At 51.7% G+C, this 25,211-nt stretch overlaps 1 protein-coding gene across 2 annotated transcripts in view; it reads right to left on the bottom strand.

Moving 5' to 3' along the window:
* Positions 1-25,211, bottom strand: part of ATP10A (ATPase phospholipid transporting 10A (putative)) — a 111,811-nt gene that overhangs the window by 47,447 nt on the left and 39,153 nt on the right. For both annotated transcript variants that reach the window (XM_074317770.2, XM_019753226.3), the window contains exon 2: positions 10,399-10,603. In XM_074317770.2, the coding sequence (XP_074173871.2) occupies positions 10,399-10,603 (205 nt within the window). The remainder of the gene's footprint in view (positions 1-10,398; positions 10,604-25,211) is intronic.

The following is a 25,211-nucleotide window of genomic DNA, read 5'->3' as shown; positions in this document are numbered from 1 at the left end:
CAGGGCCGCGGTGTGAGCCAGTCACGTCTGGGAAATCACTGAGAGAAAAGGCTCCTCCTCTTACCAGGCAGGCGGAAGGGGACAGGATGCATTTATTATGAAGCAGGCCCTAGGGACAGGCCCCCTGGTACCCACGCAGGACAAACTACACCTACTAGTGCGGGAAGGAAACTAGGATGGAGGACAGAAAGAAGAGAGGTCTTGTTCTTACTGGGGGAATGACTCTGAGACTGAAATGGTGGCACGATCATGAAACTCTAAACCACAACCAGACAAACTGAGTCATCGAGATGCAAAAAGAAAACTGTCCCGCCCTGAGGACAGGCAGTTTGGACCCAGCATCCCGCTGAGGGCCAAGAGAAACACTGGGCAAAATACTAAACATACCTGCCCGAAGCTATCAGAGATTAACCAGAAGGTAAGAAAAAATAATCAAACCAAGATCTAGAAGAGACAAAAAGGAAAGCAGATCAGGTAGAACCAAGTAAAAGTAAAGATGGAAGCATCACACTGAAACATACCAATGACACTAAAAGTAACCAAGTAAAACCTTTTAATGAAATTCTACATTGGCAGAATGAATAGAAAAATCCTATGTAATGTTTATAAGGAATATACCTAAAACATACAGACACAAAAAGACAAGGTGAAAAGAACAAAAAGATGTATCTGGCACCAGTAGCAAAAAGAAAGCTCGTGTAGCCATGTTAAGATTAGACGAAGTCACGGAATCAGAAAGCACTTCTGTATAAACAAGGGTCTGTGCCCCTCCTGAGTGGCCCTGACATCTAAGTCAGGCGTCTTCCCCAAACAGCCTCAGGGCCCTGGAGCAGTCAGTCTGCCCACAGGCGGAAGCTGTTCCCATCTCCCACACAGGCACAGGAGGGTCCGCCCTGGTGACCTCTGCCAAAGACAGGCGTCCAATTTCAGCTGAGCTGGGTAAACATCAGGGTTCTGGGGCAGACACCTCCTAAGGGGCAGAGCACACGTGCCAGCCACAGGAGTGTGTTCATGCCTGCAGCTTGTCTCTGTATTTTAAACTTTAAAACCCAAGAGTACTGGGTTTTCTTGGGCATTGTTGGACAGAAGTGGTGCCCGGGCTGCTGCGGCCGCCACAGCTCAACACAGTTAAGTGTGGACTTTTTCTGAAAGGTGTAATCGGAAAAAATGGCTTCCTTTGCTTAAATAAGAGCAAATATTTCCCACTGCACTCCTGTCCATCAGAGGCACGTACTCCAAGTGGAGCAGGAAGCCACGGGCCAGGAGAGGCCGTGGGTCATACTGTCACCCGTCTGCCCCCGCCCCCCCCAGGTCTGGGTCAGAGCCTTGTAACAGAATGACTATCAGAAAAGCTCTCTTTTTACTACTGATGTAAATCCAGTCCTGGGATCCCTTTTGCAATGGAAATGGACAGGTGAATAGGACAAACAGGCTATCTGCCCAATGGAAATGACATTGCCCTTGAAGGAAATTCTAAGATCAAAGGATTTCCATCAAGGGTGAATGGTTTTCCCTAGTTCTCAGGGCGATTATTTAGGAGAAAGGATTTCTGTCCTGGCATTGCGTTAACTCTGAATACCCTGAGGTACACACATGCACACGCGTGCACATACACATGTGCATGTGTAAAAGAACTGGAAGCAAACTTGAAATCTGCCCCATAGTAAAACTCTTGCTCTCTGTGATGCACTGTCACTCACAGCACTTTTATATGCTGTGTATTGAATGTCCGCTTCCTGGCAGGCTGCAGCCATCCCGCCTGGCTGGGCCTTCGGCCAACATCTAGGGCCCCAGTTTCTAGCGCATTGTCAATAGAAAGCCCTTGGACCCTCCCGGGGCGGAGGGTGGGGGGCGGGGAGGGGTGCGGCAATGGGCTGCCTTGAGATGACCAACTTTGAGCTGCACTGTTACAGGATGAATTGTGTCCCCTCTCCAAATCCGTCTGTCCCAACCCCCAGCACCTCAGAGTTGTGGCCTTCCTGGGAGACGGGGTCTTGTGAGAGGCGGTTAGGTTAAAATGAGGCCATATGGATGGGCGCTAGTGCACTGTCACCGGTGTCCTTACAAGCGGAGAGTAGGACACACAGAGGGACACCACGTGAGGACACAGAGAAGATGGCTGTCTCCAAGCCAAGGACAGAGGAGTTAGGAGAATCACCAGCCAAGGTGCTGAGTCCCTCTGTGCCTCTCCGTGACATGGGAACAAGCCTCAAGAGGATCAGAGGACGCAGTGACAGGTGGGGCTCCGAGAGCTTGGTGCATAGTGAGAGCGAGGGAGGGTGAGCTGGTGCTGCTGGGGGGGGGGGGTTTGGGGTCCCGCCGTCACCACCAGGAGGGTTCCGGGCTTTCTGAACATGGACACAGAGCCCCTTCCCAGGTTCTGGGCGGTGCCACCCCGGGATCCTCTGTCACAAAGACCCTGGCCCCCAGGGACACTCAGAGCAGGCATGGCGGTTGCCGCCTTGTTGACACCCAGGTCCCCTCAGCTCCAATCTTTGATGCCTGAGACAGTCCAACGTCAGCTATGGAACCCACCCGGCATGTCAGCCTTGAAAGACCCACACTCAGGATTCTGGACAAGGTTCCCGTGGCCAGCGCCGGTCTCACTGGGCCGAGCGCAGACGCCAACCTCACAAGGTCTGTCCTCACAAATTTCCTGCCTGATGGTCAAGGCTCCAAAACACTCGATAAAAGCCGGATGAGCAAACCAGCTGTTTGAAGTTCCATCCAAAACAAACCTAAATCCATAATCCTTTGAAGTTGGTCGCTTTTACCGCCCAAATGAAAGGGCCCATTTTTGGCCAACGGGGGTGCAGCCTGCTGAAAAGTCAGCCATCACAGGGGAGTGAGAAGTATTTTACCCTTTGTTTTTCAAAGACACACGAGTGACACGTACACCTTTTGTCGGAGTAAGCCTTGTGTGCGAATGATTTTTAAGCTTTGGCTCAGTTCTGAACTTATGAAACCCTATCCAGACACATCTAAGTATCTGCTCTCTGGACCCCACGGGAAGTCCTGTCCCCAGTGGCAATGACACCCTTTTTATAGTGGGTCGGGGCACACCAGGCATCCTGGCAGACAGACTGCAGGAAGTGTCTTTACTGAAAACCCACAAACTGAAGAGTTTGCTTGGGGCCTGATCTCAGCTGGGTGACATCTCCAAGTCACGTCCCAGCACCCCCCACAGCACGGACTATTCACAGCAGTGGCAGAAAAGACCTGATTTATTCGATACAGAGTTAACCCAACTGGAGGTTAAAATTCAGTCGTCAGGAAGCCTGCTGGGTGACAGTGTTTTCTGAAGCTCGCCTCCCTTCAAGGCAGATTCTGGTTTTCGTGGCTATTATCATGAATGTGCAAATGTGTGAACAGATCCCTCTGCCTCCGTGTCCCTCGGCCGTGGCAAGGCGAAACTCTCACGACACTAACACCAAAAGGAGAAGCAACGTCCTGCCTTCCACTGACAGCACTCGTCGGCTTCCCCTGTCATTCCCGATGCAGTGGGGAAAGACTCTCAAATTCATAAACTTAGGGCAACTCAAAGAATTCAAATACTGTGGAGCGCAGCGTGGGGACAGGTCTCATAGACACAGGGACACTCCATCTTGTTGGGGGTTCTGCTCACAAAACAAGTAGGAGGGAGACAGCATGAGGCACAGGCACCCCCCCAAAAGTGCACTGTCCCACGGACTGCTGAGCTGGGGCTGCACCACCTGGCCCGGTCATCTAACGTACGAGGTGCACAGGAGGGGTTCAGTCACCAGACTGAGAGTCCAGATGCTCTGAAAACATGCTCTTGCACGTCCGCCTGCTTCTAGCACATCATGTCTTAGCCCAGGGAAGAGCAGCTATCCACTCCTACAGCTCAAGATGACAGACAGTTGCAAAAGCAACTTTACCTCATTCAGCTTTCATTTGCTTCTCACTCATACGTGCACGCACACACACACACACACACTCATGCACGCACACATACACACAGCCTCCAACCCTTTGCAATGGCTGACGCAATTCAACTACATTTAGCAAAGTGGGAATTTAAGTAAATTCCTTTCTTTTTACAATGAAAATATAGCCAAAGAGAAAAATAGTATTTTGCATTGTATACTACACACACACAAAAAGAACAAAAACCTCTTATTGCTCTGCCTTTTTCCCAGAAAAAAAAAATGACCACTTTCAACCACACAAAATGTGCGAAGTTAAACACACACAAAAGATTGTTCAAGTTTCCATATACTGTAAGAAAATCTCTTTGGATAACTACTTCCATTTAGCCTGAGATTACCAAGGTCACAGCAGTTCGCTGTTTTCTGTAACATCACAGTGTTTTACTCTCTGTAAAGAATCGTGAAAAAGTTACCAGGACGAGAAACAAAAAAATCTTATTATACAACCAAATTTACATTCCCGATAAAGTAAACGCGGTGGATATTCTAAGGCACAGCATGCCTCAGGAAACTGTATTACCTACCTAGCCGAACTGCTATGTGGCCACACTTGCTGGAATTAAAATTTTAGTCTAAATACAGTTATTGTCTCAAAGTCTTTCCTGTTACATATTTAATATTCTCTGACAAAAATAAGTGAATGTTAAATTTGACAATGAAAACACCCCACAAGATAAATTATGGCTAAACAGTGACTTCAATATGCAAAAAGAAAACCATGGCTCTTCCTGTAAAGGCTTATTACACTGACCCGAACTATGTAACACACTCAGTCAGCTGTCCGTGTTTTCCTTTAGAGGGTACAGTGTTTCCTCCTTCAACTCCATAGCAGAGAATGCAACTAATTTAATTAAAGACTAACAACCTGAAAAGCTGAAGGGAAAAGCTATTTTGGACCAAGAATTATCTTGCAAACCAGACTTTTTCACCTCTCATTTTCTTGTGGTAGAGAGCATTTGGGGAGCATGTGTAGGTAAAAACAAACTAAAAAAAAAATCATACTTTTTCTCCTATATATTTGGAATTTTAGTCATTTTTCTAAGCTCCTTGAGCTCTGTGAAGTACCTTGGGGGAGGACGGCCCCTCCCTTGTAAAGGCTGCTGTGCTTTGTCACTGCCTGAGAATGTTGGTGGGAATGTAGTAAAAATGTTTGTGTAAAGTGGCCGGCCATCACTATCTTAGAATCGGGGCAGGTCTGGACACGAGCTATGTCTTTTAGGGCAGTGCTTCTCAGACCCCTGCCAGCCTAGGGCAGTTTCCACACTGGTCTCATCCCCCTTCCTCAGTGGGACGTGCCCGAGGCACACACACGTGCACACGAGCGTGCACACACCCACACAGCCTGGGAACAGCTAGCTTCGGCAGGCTCGCGGTTTCAGCTCTTCCTGCAAACTTCACCATCATGGCTCCAAACAGATGGCCTCATGGGTGTAGCCGGGGTTATGGCCACTGATCCCACAGGCCCATCTAAGAGACAAACTGCAGGAACTTTTTTTCTTTTTTCCTTCTCAGCCAATCAACTAACACAAAAGTCACCTCCTAGGTGTCAGGTGTGGGCTCTGGCTGTTCTCAGGGAGGTCGGCCTGCCACCCCCACCTGCAATGCCAAAACCTACCTGGCAGGACCCGCCCCGTTTCTGCTTCATCCTCAGCACCTATGGCTGGTCCGCCTTTTGCCTGCTTTGCTGTTTGCACAGGTCATGTCCGCACACAAGGGAGAGATGCTTGCCTGTTGGGTCAACACATTGCCCAGAATTGCGTTTGAAGCAGGTAGGAGCTCAACAACTATTTGTTAAAGGAATGAAACAGTCACAAAAACGAGTCTCTGAAAAACAACTTTGATGTAAACCCATCATCCTAGGGCGCTCCCAATCTGCAGAAATGACCATGCAAATGTGACAGATGAACTGGAAACTTCTCCCCACAGAAGTGGCTGGACGCAGCTTCATGGGGGGAGGGGGAGGACTGCAGGTCTGAACGAAAGTGCACATGAAGTGACCGCGGTGCCCAGTGCAGTGGGCAGGACAGGGATGCTGGAGGCCCCCGTGCCAACTCAGGAGGCGACAGGACTAGGAACCGGCCCCCGACCACCCTGATTCAGGGGCGAGGGTGTCAGGGTGTCGTGGCAGCATCTCCTTGACTCCTGACTTTCTGTTTCTCATCCATAAAAGGCTGTGACAATCGTCACCTCACAAGATTGATATTTAAAAATTCATGTGGTTGTTTTTAAATGTTAGCACTACTACAAATGCGAGAGGCCTGAGAAGGCCTGGCCCCCAGGAGGCCTGAGCACACGAGCTGCTGCTGCGACAGCTTCACGGTCCACGTCAGGGTCCCTTACTGCTGCAGAAAGCCAGCTGACTCCAACTCTTACATCAGGGCTTTCTTTTGAAGTCCCAAGACCTGTGTTTCCTTTGCCCGAGGGTCCTGCAGCCACCACCCCACTCTTGTTCTTGGGTTCGGGGGTCTGACTGGGGGCCACACATGCCGCCTTCCTGCTTCGAGCCCCTCAATTCCAGACAATTTGTCCAATGCTCTTCAAGAATTACATGTATTATCCTACTGCCACCCTTGGGACACCTTCTGACCTGTGTCATTGCCTAAATACCTGGCAGCCAAACCCTCCCCCTCCTACCCTTCAGAATATGATTCAAGGCCTCCTTCTGGAAGCCTAGCTGACCTCTGGGACCAGGTCCCTCTTTCTTAGCATCCTTCCCAAGGAAGCAAACTTCTGGAAAGGGAGAGGACGCAAAGTCAGGTTTTTGCCTGGTCAGTAGAGGGCGCTGGAGGAACGCGGCAGACGGAAGGGGCTGACCCTCAGGTGGACCGGTGTGTAGATTTGTTCTTCACTTCCTGGCCCCCGGGGTTTCTCCAGGAGAAGGACACAGGGGCACAGATTTCTCCAGGGCTCGTGGAGCCACAACCACTGGAGCCACATGCGGAGGGTGGCACCTCTAGTGCCTGGCTCCAGCAGAGCCCAGGGGCATGTTGAAAGTTTCCCACCAGTACCTATCCGTGGATGGCTCCCCTGTGCCCTCAGGGCTGACTCTGGCTGGCCCAGCCACTCAGAAGTTTTTCTGCCATCCTGTGAGTGCAGGACTCAGCCTGGGGGGGCTGTGCCCTGGGCACCATCCCAGCCCCGGGGATGGGCGGCTCCCCACACCAGCTATGTCTGTATTCTGTACTTCTCACCACCCAACCCCACCAGAGTTCTCCACATGAAACCTTGCCTGACTGTATCACGAGGGCTTTCTCCTCCAGGCTGGGCCCTGCTAGACGCACCCAGCCCGCCACTAAGGCCAAGGTCCCCTCTTTTGTCACTCAAGTTGTGCAAATCACTTCTAACGCACGTTTTCCTAGGAGCCACCACTCCCAATGGGCCATTTGTCCAAGTGGCCACGTTGCACTATGTATCAGACAGGAACTAGTTCTGCCCCTGAGACTCTTGCCGATGCTCTCCTGTGAAAACCCACTAAATACAGAGGACTGAAATGGTCTCAACATTATAACCTTGCAGACGGAACCCCGGCTTCTGACTGTTGGGCTTTTAGAAGCCAGAGACCTCCTCTCTATTTTCCATGGGATGGCTCACACATTTAATAATAATAATAAATTCCAGAATAATAATGTAAGAAGGGGAACCAGGAAAATGTTTTCAGACATTTAGGGAAAGAGGGAAAAAAACAGAAAGTGAAAAAAATACACCAATGACAGGTACGAGGATGTGCCTGCATATTGAAGGGTTGGACGTTGATACATCTTTTTATAAGAACTGAACGCTGGTTAATTTTGGCCACACTGACTAAATTATAGCTTGATGCCATTCACATCCTCAGGCCTAAAGGAGGGAGACACAAGGTGTGACAGGCTGCAGCCCCCCTTGAATCATTTTTTTTTAATTTTATTAGTTTCAGGTGCACAAGACAAAGCGATACTTAGACGTTTATCATTTATATCCCTCACACTGTGTGAACCCCCCCTCCCCCCATCCGCTATCCCTCTGACATCGCACACAGCCATTACATTTCCACTGTCTCTATTCCTAATGCTGTACTCCACTTCCTGTAACCATATATATATATATATATATATATATATATATATATATATATATATATATAAAATTATAGTTGACATTCATTATTGTTCAGCTTCAGGTATACAGTGCAGAGATCAGGCATCTACATCATCCCTGAGGTGGTCTCCCTAATGAGACACGTGTCCATCGGATACCCTACAAAATCTTTACATTATTGATTACGTTCCCCAAATTAATTTTCAAAACCCCGTGGCCATCTTGTGGTTACCGACCCCCTTGAATTTTTCATGTCCTACTTACAAACAGCATTTACATAAAGTACCACTGAGCTTTGAGTGTCCCAGCTGTTTGGGAAAAGACATGGGGGGGACAGGCTCTACAGGCTCCTGGGTTCAGCTGGGAAGTACACTGAGAAGCTAGGAAACGAGGAAGTTACTGTGACAGCTGACAGACGCAGGTGGCTTTCCCCAGCAACTGCACTCGGCTCTGCAGTTCTGAACTCTCACCCAATGTTCCTCCCACTTTGTCCCAAGTTTCACCCGTTAGTTATTCGTGTGCATTCACGTAGTTTGTCACCTGCCGTGCCACTGCTGCTGCTCTGGAGGGTGACACTGGAGCCTGTGCCGCCTGCTGCCCCTTGTAAGCCCGGGATGAGATCAGGGGGGCCGAGAGGGTAGCACAGGCTCCTCGCTGATTTCAGGTCAGTGCACACGCCGAGCTGCGTCCTGGACAGGACAGGCAATGGGAACTCTCGGTCTGGGAGACCAGTGGACACACCTGGGAGTGCGGCTGACCTTAGGACAACATGCGAAGGTGTGGTCTGGGGACTTGGAGACAGAGAAAGGTGGGCCCACGTTTACCACCAAACCCTGGAGCACAATCACTGTAGAAGCTGGAAACCAATGGCCCGGACTTGAGGGGTCCCTAACAAACGCTTCCACCAGCTCCCCTAACCTGGGGTGAGAGCACCCCATTTTTTAAAATCCTGTGTTTAATTGTTATCTTTGCTTTGCCTCCTTCTAAGAAGGATTTGAGGCAGCTCACTAACACATATTGGCACGAAAGGTCAAAATGAGGACGTGGTTGTGGAAGTGAGTGAGGGCTGGTGGGGAGCCCAGCATGCAGTGGGAGGTAATGCGTGTCAGCTCACAAGTCCCACCAGCCAAGGCAATGGGGAGCCCCGTGTGTGGGTCTCTCTGGCCTTCTGTGCGTAGAGGCACTTTCGGCTGCCACGGTGACCATAGGTAAGCTGCATGGACCCTCACGATCAGAAGGCTGAGACGCTAGCCCCCAAATCATGTTGCTCAAGGAACCCCTCCCTGCCCAAATGCCAGCAGTGCCTTGGTGACATCCATTGGCTGCAAGCCAGCCACTGCCCCAGAGACACCACCTGGGCCTGACCCCAAGGCCGGGCTCCCCTGCGGTAGGGCACAGAGAGGCTCAGTGGCAGAGGGAGACAAGCCCCAGTGTGGGACACCGACACACAGTAGGTGACACTCCCCTGGGGCATCCTTCCTGGACCACAGGGACTCACTGCCTCGGGCAATTCTCAAAGCTTCCTTCAGTCCTGGCTGAGGGCAAGACTCCAGGCTGAAGGAGACTCCACAGAGCAGGTACTGAGAGGACAAGTGACCACCAGCCCACCCCCTCCAGACACGTCCTGGCCCCGAGGGTGCGTCCTGGCCCTGAGGGTGGTCCTGGCCCCGAGGGTGCGTGCTACTGAAATTTCACCTGGCGTTCGCTCCCCCTCACCCTCGCACAGACCTGGGGGGCAGGGAGCGTGGACAGAGACGCCAACAAGGCTGGAGTGCGGGTGGTCAGAGCCCACCCCCCTTCCTCCTCCTCATTGTGCACATGCGGCTTTGAGGTGGGGCCCTGGGGGCGGGGCCCTGGGGGGCCCTGATGGGGGGTCCTGGGGGCAGGGCTCTGGGGGCGGGGTTCTGGGGCCCCTGGGGGCAGAGCCCTGAGGTGGGGGGGGGCCTTCGGACAGGGCTTTGGGGCGCGGGACTTCCACGCTGTGTCTGACACGAGGCGCAGAATTCAGTCACAGGAGACCTGATGCTCAGCTCAGAAATACCCTGGAGGGAAGAGGCCATCACCTCTGCGGTGCTACCATTTAGTGACTTAGAGAACAGCTGAGTCAACGTGGACGTCAGCTGGTCATAAGTGTCCCTGGTGACTTTAAAGGGGCTGCAAATACTGGTCTGAGAAACTGGGAAGTGTAGAGGGTAAATCAGTCATCTAACCTGGGTCCTGCTCCCCACAGCAGGCCGCTCGTGGGCTCAGGCAGGTCGGGGTCCTCTCAGACCCTCAGTCACCCCCTTTTACTAGGCCAAGCAGCCTCGCCCGATGGAGGGGGTGCTCTGGCGCCTGGACGCCAGGGAAGCGCGGGGAAGCCTGGGTCACTTACAAGCTCCGAGAAGCCGCGCACCACCTGCCGGCGCTTCAGGTTGGTCTCCCCGTCCAGGTTGGCCGTCTCGATGTGGCACAGCCCGTCGGGGTCGCTGGAGGACAGCAGCAGGATGTCTGCAGGGATGATCTCGTTGCAGCGAAGCCGCACGAAGTCGCCCACGCGGATCTCTTTCCAGAACCGGGTCACGTACCGCTTCTCCTCCCTGGGGAGAGAGCGGTGTTAGCCAGGTGGCGGGCGGCTGGCTGCGGAGCCCACCGAACGATGCTTCCTGCTTCTGGGCGTGCGGGAAACGTCATCGGCACAAAGGGTTTTGGAAAGAACATTCAGGATGGCCACATACAGTGACTCCATTCATACGAAATGTCCACAACAGGCAAATCCAAGGAGACAGAAGGTAGGTGTGTGGTTGCCCGGGGCGGAGGAAGGGAAAACACAGAGAAATTTTTTTCTGGGTACCAGTGTCCGTTTGGGGTGATTAAAATGTCTGAACTACATGGTGGAGATGGTTGCACAACACTGTGAATACACTAAATGCTACTGAATTGAACAGGAGAACAGTTAGAATGTTCACTTCTGGGTACGTACCCCCAAATTACAGGTACTTGCACACTATTCACAACCGCCAAAACCTGCAAACAACCCAAATGCCCAACAGTAATGGATGGATACACAGATGTGGTCCATCCACACAGCAGAATATGACTCAGCCATGAAAAGGAAGAAAATTCTGACACTTACCACAATATGGGTGAACCTGGAGGACATTATGCTGAGTGAAATAAGCCAGACACAAAAGGTCAAATCCTGGAGAATTCCACCTACATAAGGCACCTAAAGCAGTCGTATTCAGAGAGGCAGAAAGCAGAGCCTTTGTACACTGTCCTCATCGGCAGTGGGTCCAGAGGTTGTGGACTGAGTCAGCCACGTCTACCTGACACCTGAGCTTTGGTGAGAAGCACCGAGAATTTTACACGTCTGTTGACCCCACACTGTGGATCTAAAGGAACCCAAAGCAAACCTCCTGGGGCTCTGAGCCATCAGCTGCCCCAGATGCTGAGAGGGAAGCATGCCTTCCTATCTTATGCCACCATTTTCTTGTATTCCTTGAATTCAAAATCCACCAAACCAATCGCATGCAAAGCACAGGTTGGTGGCTATGGGGCCAATAAAGATCAATTAGATACAACTGTCCTAAGAGTGAGCGCAGGGTGAGACCACGCCTCTAGGTGGCGCCCCGTGGGGGCTGCAGGAGTCCAGGCGACAGCACAAAGGTGTTCTTCCCAGACCAGCTGAACGCCCCTGTCAAGGCCAGGAGATCCTGCAGCCTGCTTCTCCAGCTGTGACAGGCCCCGCAGGTTCCCACTAGAGGTCCCCTGGCTCCGAGACAAGCAAGAAGGGCACTCAATCACCTGGCTGTCCCACCACTCACTGACCTGTATGCACTGGATGGACAGGACACACAGCCTTGGTGTCTGATGGATGAAACACTTAACCGTATTCTTACTTCCTTTTGCCAAGGTCACACCTTGACTTGATAATATGGCAAGCAGTAGCTCCATAGCCTTTCTTCCTGGTGGGTTCTCATGGAAAGTAGTACAAAAGAATTTGAAAGGGTCTGTCCTCTTCCAGAAGAGACTTTCTAGAAGCTAAGTCCCGGTTTCGTCACAGAGGGCAGTGCATGCTCTGCAAGTGAGCTGGATGGGCTTTGGTGTGACGGGGCTTGGTAAGAGGCCGGTGGTCCCCGCCTGGCCCCGGGATCATGGGAGGAGAGGAGGGGCACGACGCTGTGTGCTCAGTTTACCTGAACCACAGTCCATTTACAGAACTCATAGAAAATACGGCCGCTTTCCATCTGCCTTGTAATCTCAAAACATGAGCATACTTGCCCCATCAGAGCACGTTTTTAAAACAGACTTTGGTGGAGGTACTGGAGCCCCAAAGGAGATGCCGACACAGCCCCCAGATGTGCCCTCAAGCAGCCAGCGACAGCGAGGGACCTCTGGTGACAGTCCTGGTGGGAGGACCCACAGGAAACATAGACCTGGAAGCAGAGTGTCTCCAGGACTGAAAGCGTTCTGGCTTCTATGAAAAGGCAGCTCCCAGAAATCCCTCCAGCAGTAAGACCCTTGAAAACACGGACTGGGGGATCCCTTGTGAAAGAAGACCAGCATGGCGGAACCTCACCTGCTTTTCTCGTATTGAATTTTATTATAGTAATTATATCATACATTTGATAGACTATATATTACATACACTATATTGTAGACCGTATTGTATCTTATATATGTACATACATGTAATATATACTATATAATAGTATATTATTTATAAATAATGTATAACAATTATAGTTATGTATAAATCATAAGTAATTGTATATTCTAAACAATTTTAATAAAATATAATTATATATAATAAAATAATATATAATATGCCAATATATTACATATAATAATACGTTATATATATACATTACATGTAACATATATATAAGTAGCTCTGCTTTTCAAGAGGAGGGTCTACTCTTTATTTTTTCCCAGCCACTGTATTTAGACAGAGGGTCTTCTAGTAAGTTGAAATGAGGCCATGGGGCAGGGCCCGAATCCAACGTGACGGGTGTCCTTTTAAGAAAAGGAGAGACGATGACCTCGCAGACCAGAGAGAGGCCTTGGGAGACACTGGGCCCCGCCCTCACCTTGACCTTAGACGTGCAGCCTCCAGAGCTGCTAGACAATTGTCTGCTGTTCACGCCACCCAGTACGGTGCTTTGCCGTGGCCTCTGAGCAGAGGGACCCCGATTAGCTGCATTTCCCATGACGCCCAGGCCGCAGGGACAAAAGGACAGCGGCAGAGGCAGCAGACGGGGAGCGGTGCCTCGCCAGGGGGTTCAGCCACAGGCCTGTGTCCCACCCCCACAGCTGCACCCAGTAAAACACCACGGAGAAGACACAGCTACACCCACTGACGCGACCTCCTCCTAACGCTCTTCTTCGGGCTTTTGGACGCAGCAGGTACACGAGTTGGGTCTGCCTTCGCTTTTCCCAGGTCACTGTGGGTACATTTCAGGGTAGACAGGATGGTGACCCATCCCCTCCACAGGACAAGTCTCCAGGGGTGCACCTCCGGGGCAGCCCTGCAAATGCCTGAGCTGCAACCCCTCCAACCCTCCCAACGCCCCCCCGCCCCCGGGGCAGATGCCGGCCTCCCCAGCAGCCAGGCTTCTCCTGAAGTGCATGGGTCGTGCTTTTTGGAGAGTCAAGGTTTTAAATCGTCTCAGTCCTCAGTGCTATGGATTCGTGTGTAGAGATCTCAGGAAGGAGCGCTGTTTCGTTTGCCCACGTGCTGCCCGTCTAAGGACAGGTGCCACCCCATGTGGCAGCAGGATTCTGAGATGGCCCAAGAGCTCCACCCCGAGTGAGGTGGGGGCTGTGAATGTGCTCAGAGGCACCCTGCAGGGTGACTGAGGCCACCAGTCAGGGGGCTAGGAGCTAAAGAACAGGGGACCATGGGTGGGTCTGCTGGAGCCACACAAGCCCAGTCAATCTGGGCCTAAGGCCAGAGACAGGAAGTCAGACACTGGAAGTGTCAGAGGGCATTGGAGGGCTAGTGGCCAGGGCCAGGAGCTGAGAGAGGCCCCTGGCCCTCAGCCAGCAGGAGCACGGGGTCCTGGTGCAAACAGCACCCGGGCTGAGTTCTGACAAGAACCCGAAGGAGCCTGGAAGAGCCCCAAGCCACAGGGGACAGCCTGGCCCGACCCAACCCAACTGTGCCTGGACCTCTGAGCTCCAGAAACAGTGAGATGACACGTTGGTGTCGTTTTCAGCTGCTGAGTGGCCCTCACGTGTTAGACAGTGGAGGACACCAACACAGCACTCCCATGTGCACAGAAGCATGCGCTCGATGTCTCTTGCTTCCTGGCCCTCCATCTCCCGCAGCGTGCAGCTAACTGAACATCTCCTGACTCTCAGCTTTCTAATATGCAAACCACAGAGAAATTATTCACCGGAGAATGTAAAGCGAGGCTGCTTAAAATCCAGACGCCTTTCCTTCTCCCCACGAAGTAGAAGCCCATTTGAGGGCCTGAATAATGTATTAAGATGTGGGGAAACCCTGAAAATGTGTAGTCTGGAAATATGGGCTGTGTCATGAGCATTGCAGATATGGTGCACGATTCCGCCACAGACTCTGGGCATTGATCCAAGAATTCAAAGGTCATTGGTGGGAAGTGTCATTTTTCTGACACAGGGTTAAAAAAAAAAAAACAAGAACAAAATTTGGGAGGTCGGTTCTTAGGCCAATGTGAAGCTCTATGATTAGCTTTCCTCTTCTAGGAAAATCTATTAACAGCATTTTATAATTAGTCATGCTAAGCTTTGCAGTTCTTATCCGAGTCTTTTTTGTGCAAAACAGCACAATGCAGGGGAAAAAGAAAAAGGAAACCTCAGGATGACGAGTGATACATTTTACTGAAAGACAAGAAGTAAACAAACAGTCACGTGTTTCGGCTAAGTTACACTATCTATGCTAGTTACGTTTTTAAGGTTATTAAGCAAACGATTTCCTAAGAGGAGATAGCTGACTTACAGAATGCACAGGAATTCTTCTAAGTAGTTGAAAAGCATGTTTTTGCGCAGACATCACTGTTACTTTCCTGCAGCTGGCCGGAATGCAGGGCCTCAGGACTACAGCTCAGAAATGTTTGTTAATCTTGCCACAGGGCAGGGAGGGAACCCAGTGGTGACAGCAGAGCACCACCTGGGAGTTGAGAAGGGTGGGGAAGCCAGCAGGGCGGGGCAGGGGTGGGGCTGGGACAGCTGGTGACCAGCAGCCACAGCTCCCCGGTGCTCACCCCAGCACCAGCACCAAGCACCTTGGACACAGGGCAGGCAGGGGTCCTGGGCGCCACCCCTCCTGCCTCCACCCCTCCCCCTTCCCCTTATGCCTTGTGTTGCCAAGTGGACACGTCGGGACATAGTCCTGGAGTGTGTGCACAATCACTGTATTTTTACTTCCTTTTTTGAAACTGCAACATTTGGGGGCGCACACCTGAAAATGCATACCATTAAGATCACAGGTCACCTTTCAGAACATTCCAGGTACTTCTTTCTCCCCCTCCAAACCTGTTCACCACTCAAGCACATTTCATGCCCAGCTTGCATGAGAGAGCAGTCTTTTGGAAGACCGAGGAATGTCGCCCGGAGTGGGGCTCCTGGACAAGCCTCCGGGGTGCCCAGCGGTTCGGGACAAGTCTTTTGGCCAACATCGGTGGGTATCAAGACATCATCACCATCTCAGTAACAACAACAACAGGACAAAAGGTGCAGCTTCTCTCAGCACCACTTTATCTCAGAGTCCTACACAGTCCTAAACCTACACTCCCATTTATGGATGTAGAAACTGACCTGTCCAGTCCCATCCCAACTGCACGGTAAGGACCAGATTCATCTATGTGGATCCATGGAGCTGGTTTTTCAAAGTCATCTGATCTGGTGGCCTAGCAGAAGTCAACTTTGCAAGTTCTAGGCCAAAAACTCTTCATTTTTTCCCTTTTCAACCACGCAATTCAGAGACCACTGTGGCCAGAAAAAAAACTCCCACTACGCTTGGAAAAGGGTGGGGAGGCAGCCTGTCCCAGACCTGTGCAGTGTGTGACAGGAACTGTAGGTTACAGTCCATTTGCCAAAATGCCTGCCTATTTGCAAACCACCAGAGGGCCCGTCCAAGGCCGAAGTCACCCACTCTGGTCTTTGCTACAAACTGGGAAGTGTGCCCTGTGGGCCCTGGCAGACTGAGACCACCTGCAGCCGGGACCCTCTGAGTGGCAGCAGGTAGATACCACCCACCACAGGCCCTTGAACTCCCTCTGGGGCTGCATGGTGGCAGGTCGGCTGTCATTGGGGCAGGAGAGCAGTTTATTCTTAGGGCTTCAGGATGACTCAGCAGCATCGAGAAGTGCTCCCAACTTGGGGGCACAGCTGACACTTTGGGAGCAGGCTGTGGACCAACTGGTGGGTTTACAAACAGGGCAGCGTCCCCTGCAGGTGCTTCACAGGTCACTTCTGCACACAGCTGCCCCACCGTTACTCAAAAGTCCCTCCCCTGGAAAATAGTTACAAACAGTACTAAGCAGCTGGTTCTGGAATGATGAAGGCGAGGGATGGTGTCTCAGATCTGGCCAGTCTCTCGTCGAGGGTCACGAACCCGGGCACACACATCACGTCACCGAGTGAATGACTCACTCTCAGTAAGAGGCCCCACGGAAGGCGAGGGCTCAGGGCTCAGGGACCTGGCGTCCAGTGCCTCGGGGTCCCGGTCTGCAAACAGGGGTCTGCGCAGCCTCTCCAGTCTCCTCCAGCAGACACGGCCAAACCCCGCAGCCCTTCCCACACCACAGGTCCGCTCAGTTGAGTGAGGCTCTGTTTTGACTTCCCTTTCCATTTTCTTGGGCTCGATTTTTCCCCACTGTTTTTTTTAAGTGCTTGATTTTGACTAATAAACTCAGAAATACTATCACGTGCCATAGAACAGCATTTCGGTTAACAATGGACCACATTTACAAGTTGGTGCCATAAGATTATAATGGAGCAGACAGATTCCTATTGGCTAGTGACTGTAGCCTTCTTGACATTGTAGCATCACTCGTGTGTGTGTGTGTGTGTGTGTGGTGGCGTTGGTGTACACACACCTACTGTACCGCCCGTCGTGTAAAAGCACATACAGTTATGTTCAGTACAAAATAGCTGATAATGGTAATAAACAACCATGTTCCTGGCTTACATATTTACTCGGCGATACTTTTTATCGTTATTTTAGTGGTCTCTTCCTATTTATAAAAAAGTCTGCTGTAAACATTAGCCGTGTTATGCCAGCAGCAGCCTCACCCATCATTTTCTCGTGTGTGATTTTATCTTGTGCTGTTTTGTGCAGTGACGTGCTGTCTGTGGTTGTGACCCAGGAGCGCAAGGCCCAGGTGTGCAGTGGGCTGGGCCATCCAAGTTGGCATACGTGCCTCTGTCATGTTCACACAGTGACAAAATGGCCTAAGGACGCATTTCTCAGGATGTCAGCCCGTCATTAAGTGGCACCAGAAACTACAAATGAGCAGCAAGTGACATCTTACATTTGACTTGTGGGTTTGTGGTTTGGAATCAAAGTGCGAGCTGCTATTTTGTTATCTTAGAAGACAACTGTAATTGTTCACAAAGTTAAGTGAAACATAGCACCTGGTCGGGCAGCTTAGCTACAGTCCCTCTGGAAATGAGATTACACAGTTAGCATCAGTCTATACTGTTTCAGTGACACAGAACAATTCAGCCTGGGAAAGAGAAAGCTCTTTTACGAACACCAACTTGATTCTGGCTTACCAGTTAGTTTATCGCATTTCCTGTTGCTAAAAAGTCCCCTGGATAAGTCAGGCATGTCCCAACTAAAACTGTGTTTCATTTAGTGCATCAACAGAAACAGAGTTGGCCAGATGTGGCCAGAAACATCTGGACGCTTCGTGTCTTACACACAAGACAGCTGAATGCATGCTCTTTTCCTCCAAATGGCTCAAGGTTGAGGTAGGTTCAAAGGAAGTATCTAGAAAGATCTACAGACCACATTTAAGAAAAAGGGAAGACCATGGAACTAACCTAACGTGCGAGCCTAGCAAGACCTCCCAGGCATGGTCAGACTAAAGAATGCCTCTGGCACAGACAGAGAGAGCTGCACAGCACTTTCTTAAGTAAACAGAACAAACGAGAGAAACCGGGATGCAGTGGGGCAAGCCCTAAGTGGGAGGCTCATGGCAAGAGAGCCAAGAATCTCGTGGAGCAATCCTTAGTGCCAAGGCCTGATGCCTGGAGGATAAGAAAACCCTTCATGAAATTTACGACTATTTTTTCAGATTGTGGACAAATGAAGGAGTGTGTGTATATGTGGGAGGGGGGAGGGATACTGAGAGAGACAGAGATGCAAATTTTTCACAGCACTTTGAAAAGACCCATCGAAACTCTAAAATTACCCCCAGTTTAATATACACTCATTATACAACAGGGAGAGAGATAATAGCTTTAAAGCAGGATTTCTCAGCCCTGACACAGCTGACATTTGGGGACAAACCATTCTCTATGTGGAGGGCTGTCTTGTGGGATGCCCCATCCAGGAGATGCCTGCATTGTGCCCCCCACGTTGCCCAATGCCTCCTGGGGGGAGAACTGCCCCAGGCTGGAAACTGTCGCTTTAAAGCACCCAGGACAAACATTCGGGAAAATGGAATATTAAAGACACGTTTACAGGACCAACATATTTTAAAAAGTGGGTGAGAACTCAGCACTCAAACAGAAATGGCAATATCTGCAGTATGAACTTAACCCAAATCTGTTGTGAACATCCAGAAGGTGCTTCCTTTCCATCCAGAACTGAAGCACCAGCTACCCATCCCACACCCCCAGACAGGCGGATGAATTCTGGAGCCCACACACGAAGGCGGGGTCAGCGTGAGAGGTCAGGGCAGTGACTTTCTGGGGTGGGGCCCTATGGTAGCCAAACGACCAAAGGTACAGTAGTTTGCACCATTGCACAAAGAGTGTTTCCTAAAACTTTCTCTTCTAGATGTCTCCTAAAAGCTACACACTCTAAAAAATGGCCCTGATGGGTGTGGAAAGCACATGTGTGCATGGAACACAGAGCTCAAATGAGCCAGGATGGATAGAAAATCCTGGCCCATCGAGGGGAAGTCAGAAAGGACTGCACACCTGCACACTGTCACAGCAGAACTGTCCCCAGGTTACAAGGGCATCTGGCTTCTGCAGAATGAAGACAGGAGGACAGGTTGCTCAGCCCGATGTGTCCTCTGCGAGGGCCACACATCACTCACTGAACGCACACTGCACACTCACTGAATGCACACCGCACACTGAATGCACACTGCAACTCAATGAACGTACACCGCACACTCACTGAACGCACACCACACACTGAATGCACAGTGCACACTCACTGAACGCACACAACACACTGAATGCACACCGCACACTCACTGAACACACACTGCACACTCACTGAATGCACACCACACACTCATGGAATGCACACCACACACTGAATGCACACCGCACACTCACTGAACGCACACCACACACTCACTGAATGCACACCGCACACTCACTGAACACACACCACACACTGAATGCACACTGCACACTCACTGAACGCACACCACACACTCATGGAATGCACACCACACACTGAATGCACACCGCACACTCACTGAACGCATACCGCACACTCATGGAATGCACACCACACACTGAATGCACACCGCACACTCACTGAACACACACTGCACACTCACTGAATGCACACCACACACTCATGGAATGCACACCACACACTGAATGCACACCGCACACTCACTGAACGCACACCGCACACTCATGGAATGCACACCACACACTGAATGCACACCGCACACTCACTGAACGCACACTGCACACTCACTGAACGCACACCACACACTCACTGAATGCACACCGCACACTCACTGAATGCACACCGCACACTCACTGAACGCACACCACACACTCACTGAATGCACACCACACACTGAATGCACGCTGCACAGTCACTGAATGCACCGCACACTGAATGCACACCGCACACTCCCTGAACGCACACCACACATTCACTAAACGCACACCACACACTGAATGCACACTGCACACTCACTGAATGCACACCACACACTGAATGCACACTGCACACTCACTGAACGCACGCCGCACACTGAATGCACACCGCACATTCAATGAATGCACACCTCACACCTGGGGAATTGCAGTGTCTGAGCAGCTTCACCAGGAGCTGGATTGCCCAGCGCCTCCATCAAACCCACAGAGCCTCTAGGTGGGGGTCTTCGGTTGCATGGGTCTCCCCACCTTCCCACCCCCACTCCACAGAGCACCTATGAGTCACCTACAGCTTCAGCCGCAGCCCTGTTTCCACCAACGGTATGAGAAGTCCCTCCTTTGTCATCTTTGTAAAAACGTCTTGGCTATAGTAGGACATTATAGATTTTATGGCCGTTTCATTTAATTCCAAGAGCACCTTTCAGAAGAACTGCCTCGCACAAGCGCACGTGCTCCTGGGAGGGCTGGCACCGTAGCGGCACTCTCCACCCACGGCCACGGGAGCTTCTCATCGCCTGGTGCTGGCTTACATCCTTCAAAAGGACACGACCATTTTCTTTTTAAATTAAATTTACTGGGATGACACTGGTTAAAAATTATACAGGTTTCAAATGTACATTTCTGTAATATGTCATCTGTATATTGTATTGTGTGTTCACCACCCGAAGTCTAGTCTCCTTCCGTCACCATATATTTGACCGTGTTTTCCCTCCCCTCCCCCCTACCCTTTCCCCTTCAGTCACCACCATACTATACTGTTGTCTATGTTTGTGAGTTTTTGTTTGTTTGTCTTGTTCCTTTGTTGTTTTCAGTTTTATCTCCCACATGTGAGTGAAATCATATGGTTCTCGACTTTTTCTGACGTCTTTTACTCAGGCATGATAATCTCAAGATCCATCCATGCTGTCACAAATGGCACTATTTCATCTTTTCTTATGTCAGAATAGTATTCCATGGTGTATATAGACCACATCTTCTTTATCCAATCATCTATCGAAGGACACTTTGTTGTTTCCATGCCTTGGCCCCTGTGAATAAAGCTGCAGTGAACATCAGGGTACATATAGCTTTACGGATAAATGTTTTCAGATTTTTGGGGTAGATCCCAGAAGAGAGATTGCTGTGTTGTGTGCCGTGTCATATTCTTAACTTTTGGAGGACCTTCCCAGTTTGCATTCCCACAATATGGCTGTTTTCTTCATGAAGGTTCTGCGCCCTTCTCGTTAAATGTATGCCTAGGTGTTTTATAGTTTTTCTTCCTGGTTTCAGAAGATGATGGTCCCCACTTCCTCTCTAGGTCCTCACTGCTCTTTCGGTCGCTGTGAGCAGTTCCCCTCCGTGTGGTCACAAGTCTCCCGCAGCAGCTCTGCTCCGCCGGGTGGGAGTTCCCACGGCTCAAGTCACCTTCCTGTCCCTGGAGGCCAGGCCCCTCTGGAGGAGATGGTCACTATTCTTGGTTAGCAGACACGGGCTCTGCACTGCTTTCTAAAGCGATGGTAGGTCCCCTCCCTGTGGGGGGTGAAGTGCCACCCCCACCCCGAAAGTGAGGAGCACGAAGCTTCATCCAGACATCCCTTGCAGCCTCTGCCAGCATCAGGGCTAAGCAAACACCACCCCCGGAGACAGAGGGCCTGTCACCCTTGCATGCACCAATGGCCACCTTCCCCACTGGAGGCCCAGGGACCTCTGCAGGTGCATGCTAATTTCCAAGACTGATTTGTGGGACGCCTCCAACTCCACCAGGGCTCCTGATGCTGCTCTCCAAGGGGAGTTGGCACCAGAGCTCTCTAGGGACCCAGATGAAATCGAAGTCGTGTTCCAGATGCCCAGAGACCCACTGGGCTCAGGCTGGGGTTGGGGATGGGGGGGTGGGGGTCTGCTTGCAGGCCACCCTGCTGTCTCTGCATCAGAACTGTGAAGGTGAGCGGCTTCGCTGATGACAGGGTCCTCCCAGTTACATCTGAGGGGACGAGGAGCCAGAAAAGCGGACCAGCTTTGGTACTCGGCGGGGGCGGCAGACCTGGTGGGCACAGCCTTTCACTGCTCATTGGGGAGCCGGCCTGAGGCTCAGTGAGAAGGGTGCCCCCACACCAGCCCCACCTGACACCCCTAGCCATCTCCACGCAGAACTGGAAACCGTGACTGCAACCTGTTCTGTCTACAAAGCCTTCCTCCGCACGATGCGTGATATCCCTGTATCGTGACAGCACAGAGAAAGACCATAGACGGGCACTGCCCTGTCTCAGGAGACGTGGCCCCTGGAACACAAGGAATGCTAAAATATGGATCAACGCTGCTATGGTGACGCGACAGGTTTTGATGTAGTCTGTGTGGTGACATAAGACACCTTGGGTAGTCAAACCAAAATTTTCACCAGTAAAGCAATGGGCTCGGAAAATTGATTTCGCCCAGTAGTTTTCTGAGGTTGACAGAGGATGCTGGAACTGAGAACTAACAATTAACTCTTTGCTTTCCTCCTTGGGTAAGAATCCAGGGAGGCCCCTATGCTCACAGTCACCTTCTCCTGTGTGCCAGGCACGCCGGCCCCACAATGGCTACTGCAGTCACGGTTCCATTGGCCTTTGCCCCTGTGAGGTGGTGCCATTCTTGTTTGAAGGATGAAGATACCGAGGGTCAGAGTGCTTAAGTCAGTGCCCAGAGACCCACAGGCAGAGGTTGGGACAGCTGCTCCGACCAGGCACAGAAGAAGACGGGGGGAGCTGCTGAGGAAAGGGAATCGCTCATTTATAGATGTTCTTGCCTGTCTTCATTTAGAAACAAATATAAAAGCCATTCTTTTCCTTTGGGAAATTCACAGGTTACAACTGGTGATATCCAAAGTGTCTTCCATCAGCACACAAGCACACAAAGCTAAGCAGCACAGCCTTCTGAGGGGCTGGGTCGCCAGGGCTCCCAGCACCTCAGTACCAAATGGCCCTTGCACAGCTGAGCCCCCCACGAGGCCGGGTGCCACATGTGACTGTCACACAGGGCCCTGCCGTGCCAACCTGGCACCTCTGGCCCAATTTTAGACATAATAATAGTGACTTTGGTCCTTCGCTGTAGACCACTGAGATGAGGGGGTGACAGACCCCTCCTCTAACCTTCCCCAGTGACTTGCGGTTGAAAGGACTTACGGACATAAACAGAAAACTGTTTTAATGTTACTGGATTTCTGTTTATCTTTCTAGCCATCTGAACGCCATTGCCTTAGAGTTTTGACTCTGCAATGTGTGACGTCCCTGTCGCCATTATGGGTGGTGTTTATTTCCCCCCAGTGTGCCAGGTAGGCACTGCACAAAAACACTTCTTCAGACGTTTTAGTCCCTAACTCTGGAGCCGCGTGTCGTGACATCCACTGGGTAAAGCCTGGCCTGTGCAGATGGCAGGTTTCCGCGCTTGTGAGCCTGGGCTGAGGGTTGGTTGGCCTGCTCCACCCACACTGTCGTGTGTCATGACCCGTGTGCTCATGGCAGAGCCTCAGCGCCCGGGGGCTCCCGCAGCAGGGTGCTGCCCGGGAGGTTAAAGACGCCTTGTTTATGCGCACTCAGGCAGGCAGTCGTCACGGGACGGTGGGCCCCTCTCCACGGGCAACGTGCCCCCACAGCGATGGATGTCCCCACCGGGGGCCCTGTAGTCAGGCGGCTGTCCTGGGTTTGGCCAGAGCCACATGCGGCCTGGACGGTGTTCCCTGCCTGGGACCTGCCTGGTGTCCCCCTGGGATGGCCCAGCTGGGCTTCTGCACTGCGCGTCCCCGGGCAGATGGCCATGACTGAGCCTCACCGTGCAGAGGCCCCTCCCGCAGCAGCTGTGGAACGTGAGTAAGTTGGAAATACTATCTTTTCAGAAAAGAATTTACAAAGCACAGCCTTTGTATATTAGGACTTCTCAGAGGCATGAGGAAAGGCAGCTCCCTGGGGAGGTCCCCCCCCACCCCCGAGGCCAGAGCTGCGAAGGCCACCTGCCCCCCCACCCCGTCCCCACAGGATGCCTTCCAGGGGCCTGTGCTCCTCTGACCTCAAGTCTCTCTGACGTCTCTGTTTTGTGCCGGGTTTCCATTGAAATCGCGGACTTGCTCCTGATGGAGATGGGATGCCCTCCAGAGGGTGAGCAGGTGGTCAGGCCCCTCCAGTGGGGACAGCCCCACAGCCACCGCTCTGCCCTCCCTGGGGCCAGGCCTGGGATCTGCGCCCTTCTGGGGCTGCAACGTCCTAACAAGAGCCAGCCATCCTCAGGGGTGGGGACAGAGGTCTCAACACAGAGCAGATGGGCGTCCTGACATCACCCTCGGCCGCATCCAGGGAGGTCCACGGGGTTAAGCTGAACATGAGTCACACAGAGATCACCACAGAGCGCCGTTTTCTGGGGTCAGAGTTAAATTAAGACTTCCATGGCTACTACAAACCTAGTCTTAAGCTTCAAGACAGAGCCGGCCAAGTGTCAGGGCCACAGGTCTGGGAAGGGACTTCATTAATGGGCACAGAAGGCCCCAGCTGTCCTGCAGCTGCCTTGTCCCTTCTCTGTAGTTTATAACTTACTAACAGGCTCCTCTAGTTCACTGACATTGGACAGTCCTGCCCAGGGTGGCAGTGTGGGACCCCAAAGCCAAATCATGAACATATCTTGGAGGCAAATAAACGCTCTGGGGGAGATGCCAGGTGCAGTGTGTGCTTTGTGCTTCAAGGGCAGGAATTATCGAGGGCGGCAGTGCTCCTGCGTGACAGGCACTCAGCCCTGCCACCGACTGCCCCTCTGCCACCAGAAGAGCAGGGACGGGCGCCCCTGATGCCCGAGATACAATCTCATTTGTCACAGTGCAGGGGCCAACCCCACAGGCTCAGATGGGTGACAGGATGGGCACCTGAAGTCACAGTGACCCTCACAACATGCTGGGGGTCAGATCAGCCCGTGGGCCTGTCTGCGACCCCTGCACAGAAAAGCCGAGGGCACATCAGGAAAAACGCAAAACAGGAGGGGCTTTTCTCCCTCCTGCAAGTGACAGATGCTTCAGGGGAAAGAGCCTCGGGGTCCCCACAGCCACCGTGGGCAGTGACACTCACACACTGAACAACAGGACACACTCAGGTGATGGGGGCCATGCCTGAGCCTGCAGGGGCTTGCTACCACTCTGGCTACCTG

The sequence above is a fragment of the Rhinolophus sinicus genome, chromosome 13 (genome assembly GCF_057876585.1).
Source record: "Rhinolophus sinicus isolate RSI-liver-muscle chromosome 13, RSI-T2T, whole genome shotgun sequence".
NCBI classification, from domain to species: Eukaryota; Metazoa; Chordata; class Mammalia; order Chiroptera; family Rhinolophidae; genus Rhinolophus; species Rhinolophus sinicus.
This window is presented reverse-complemented; position numbering and strand designations above follow the sequence as displayed.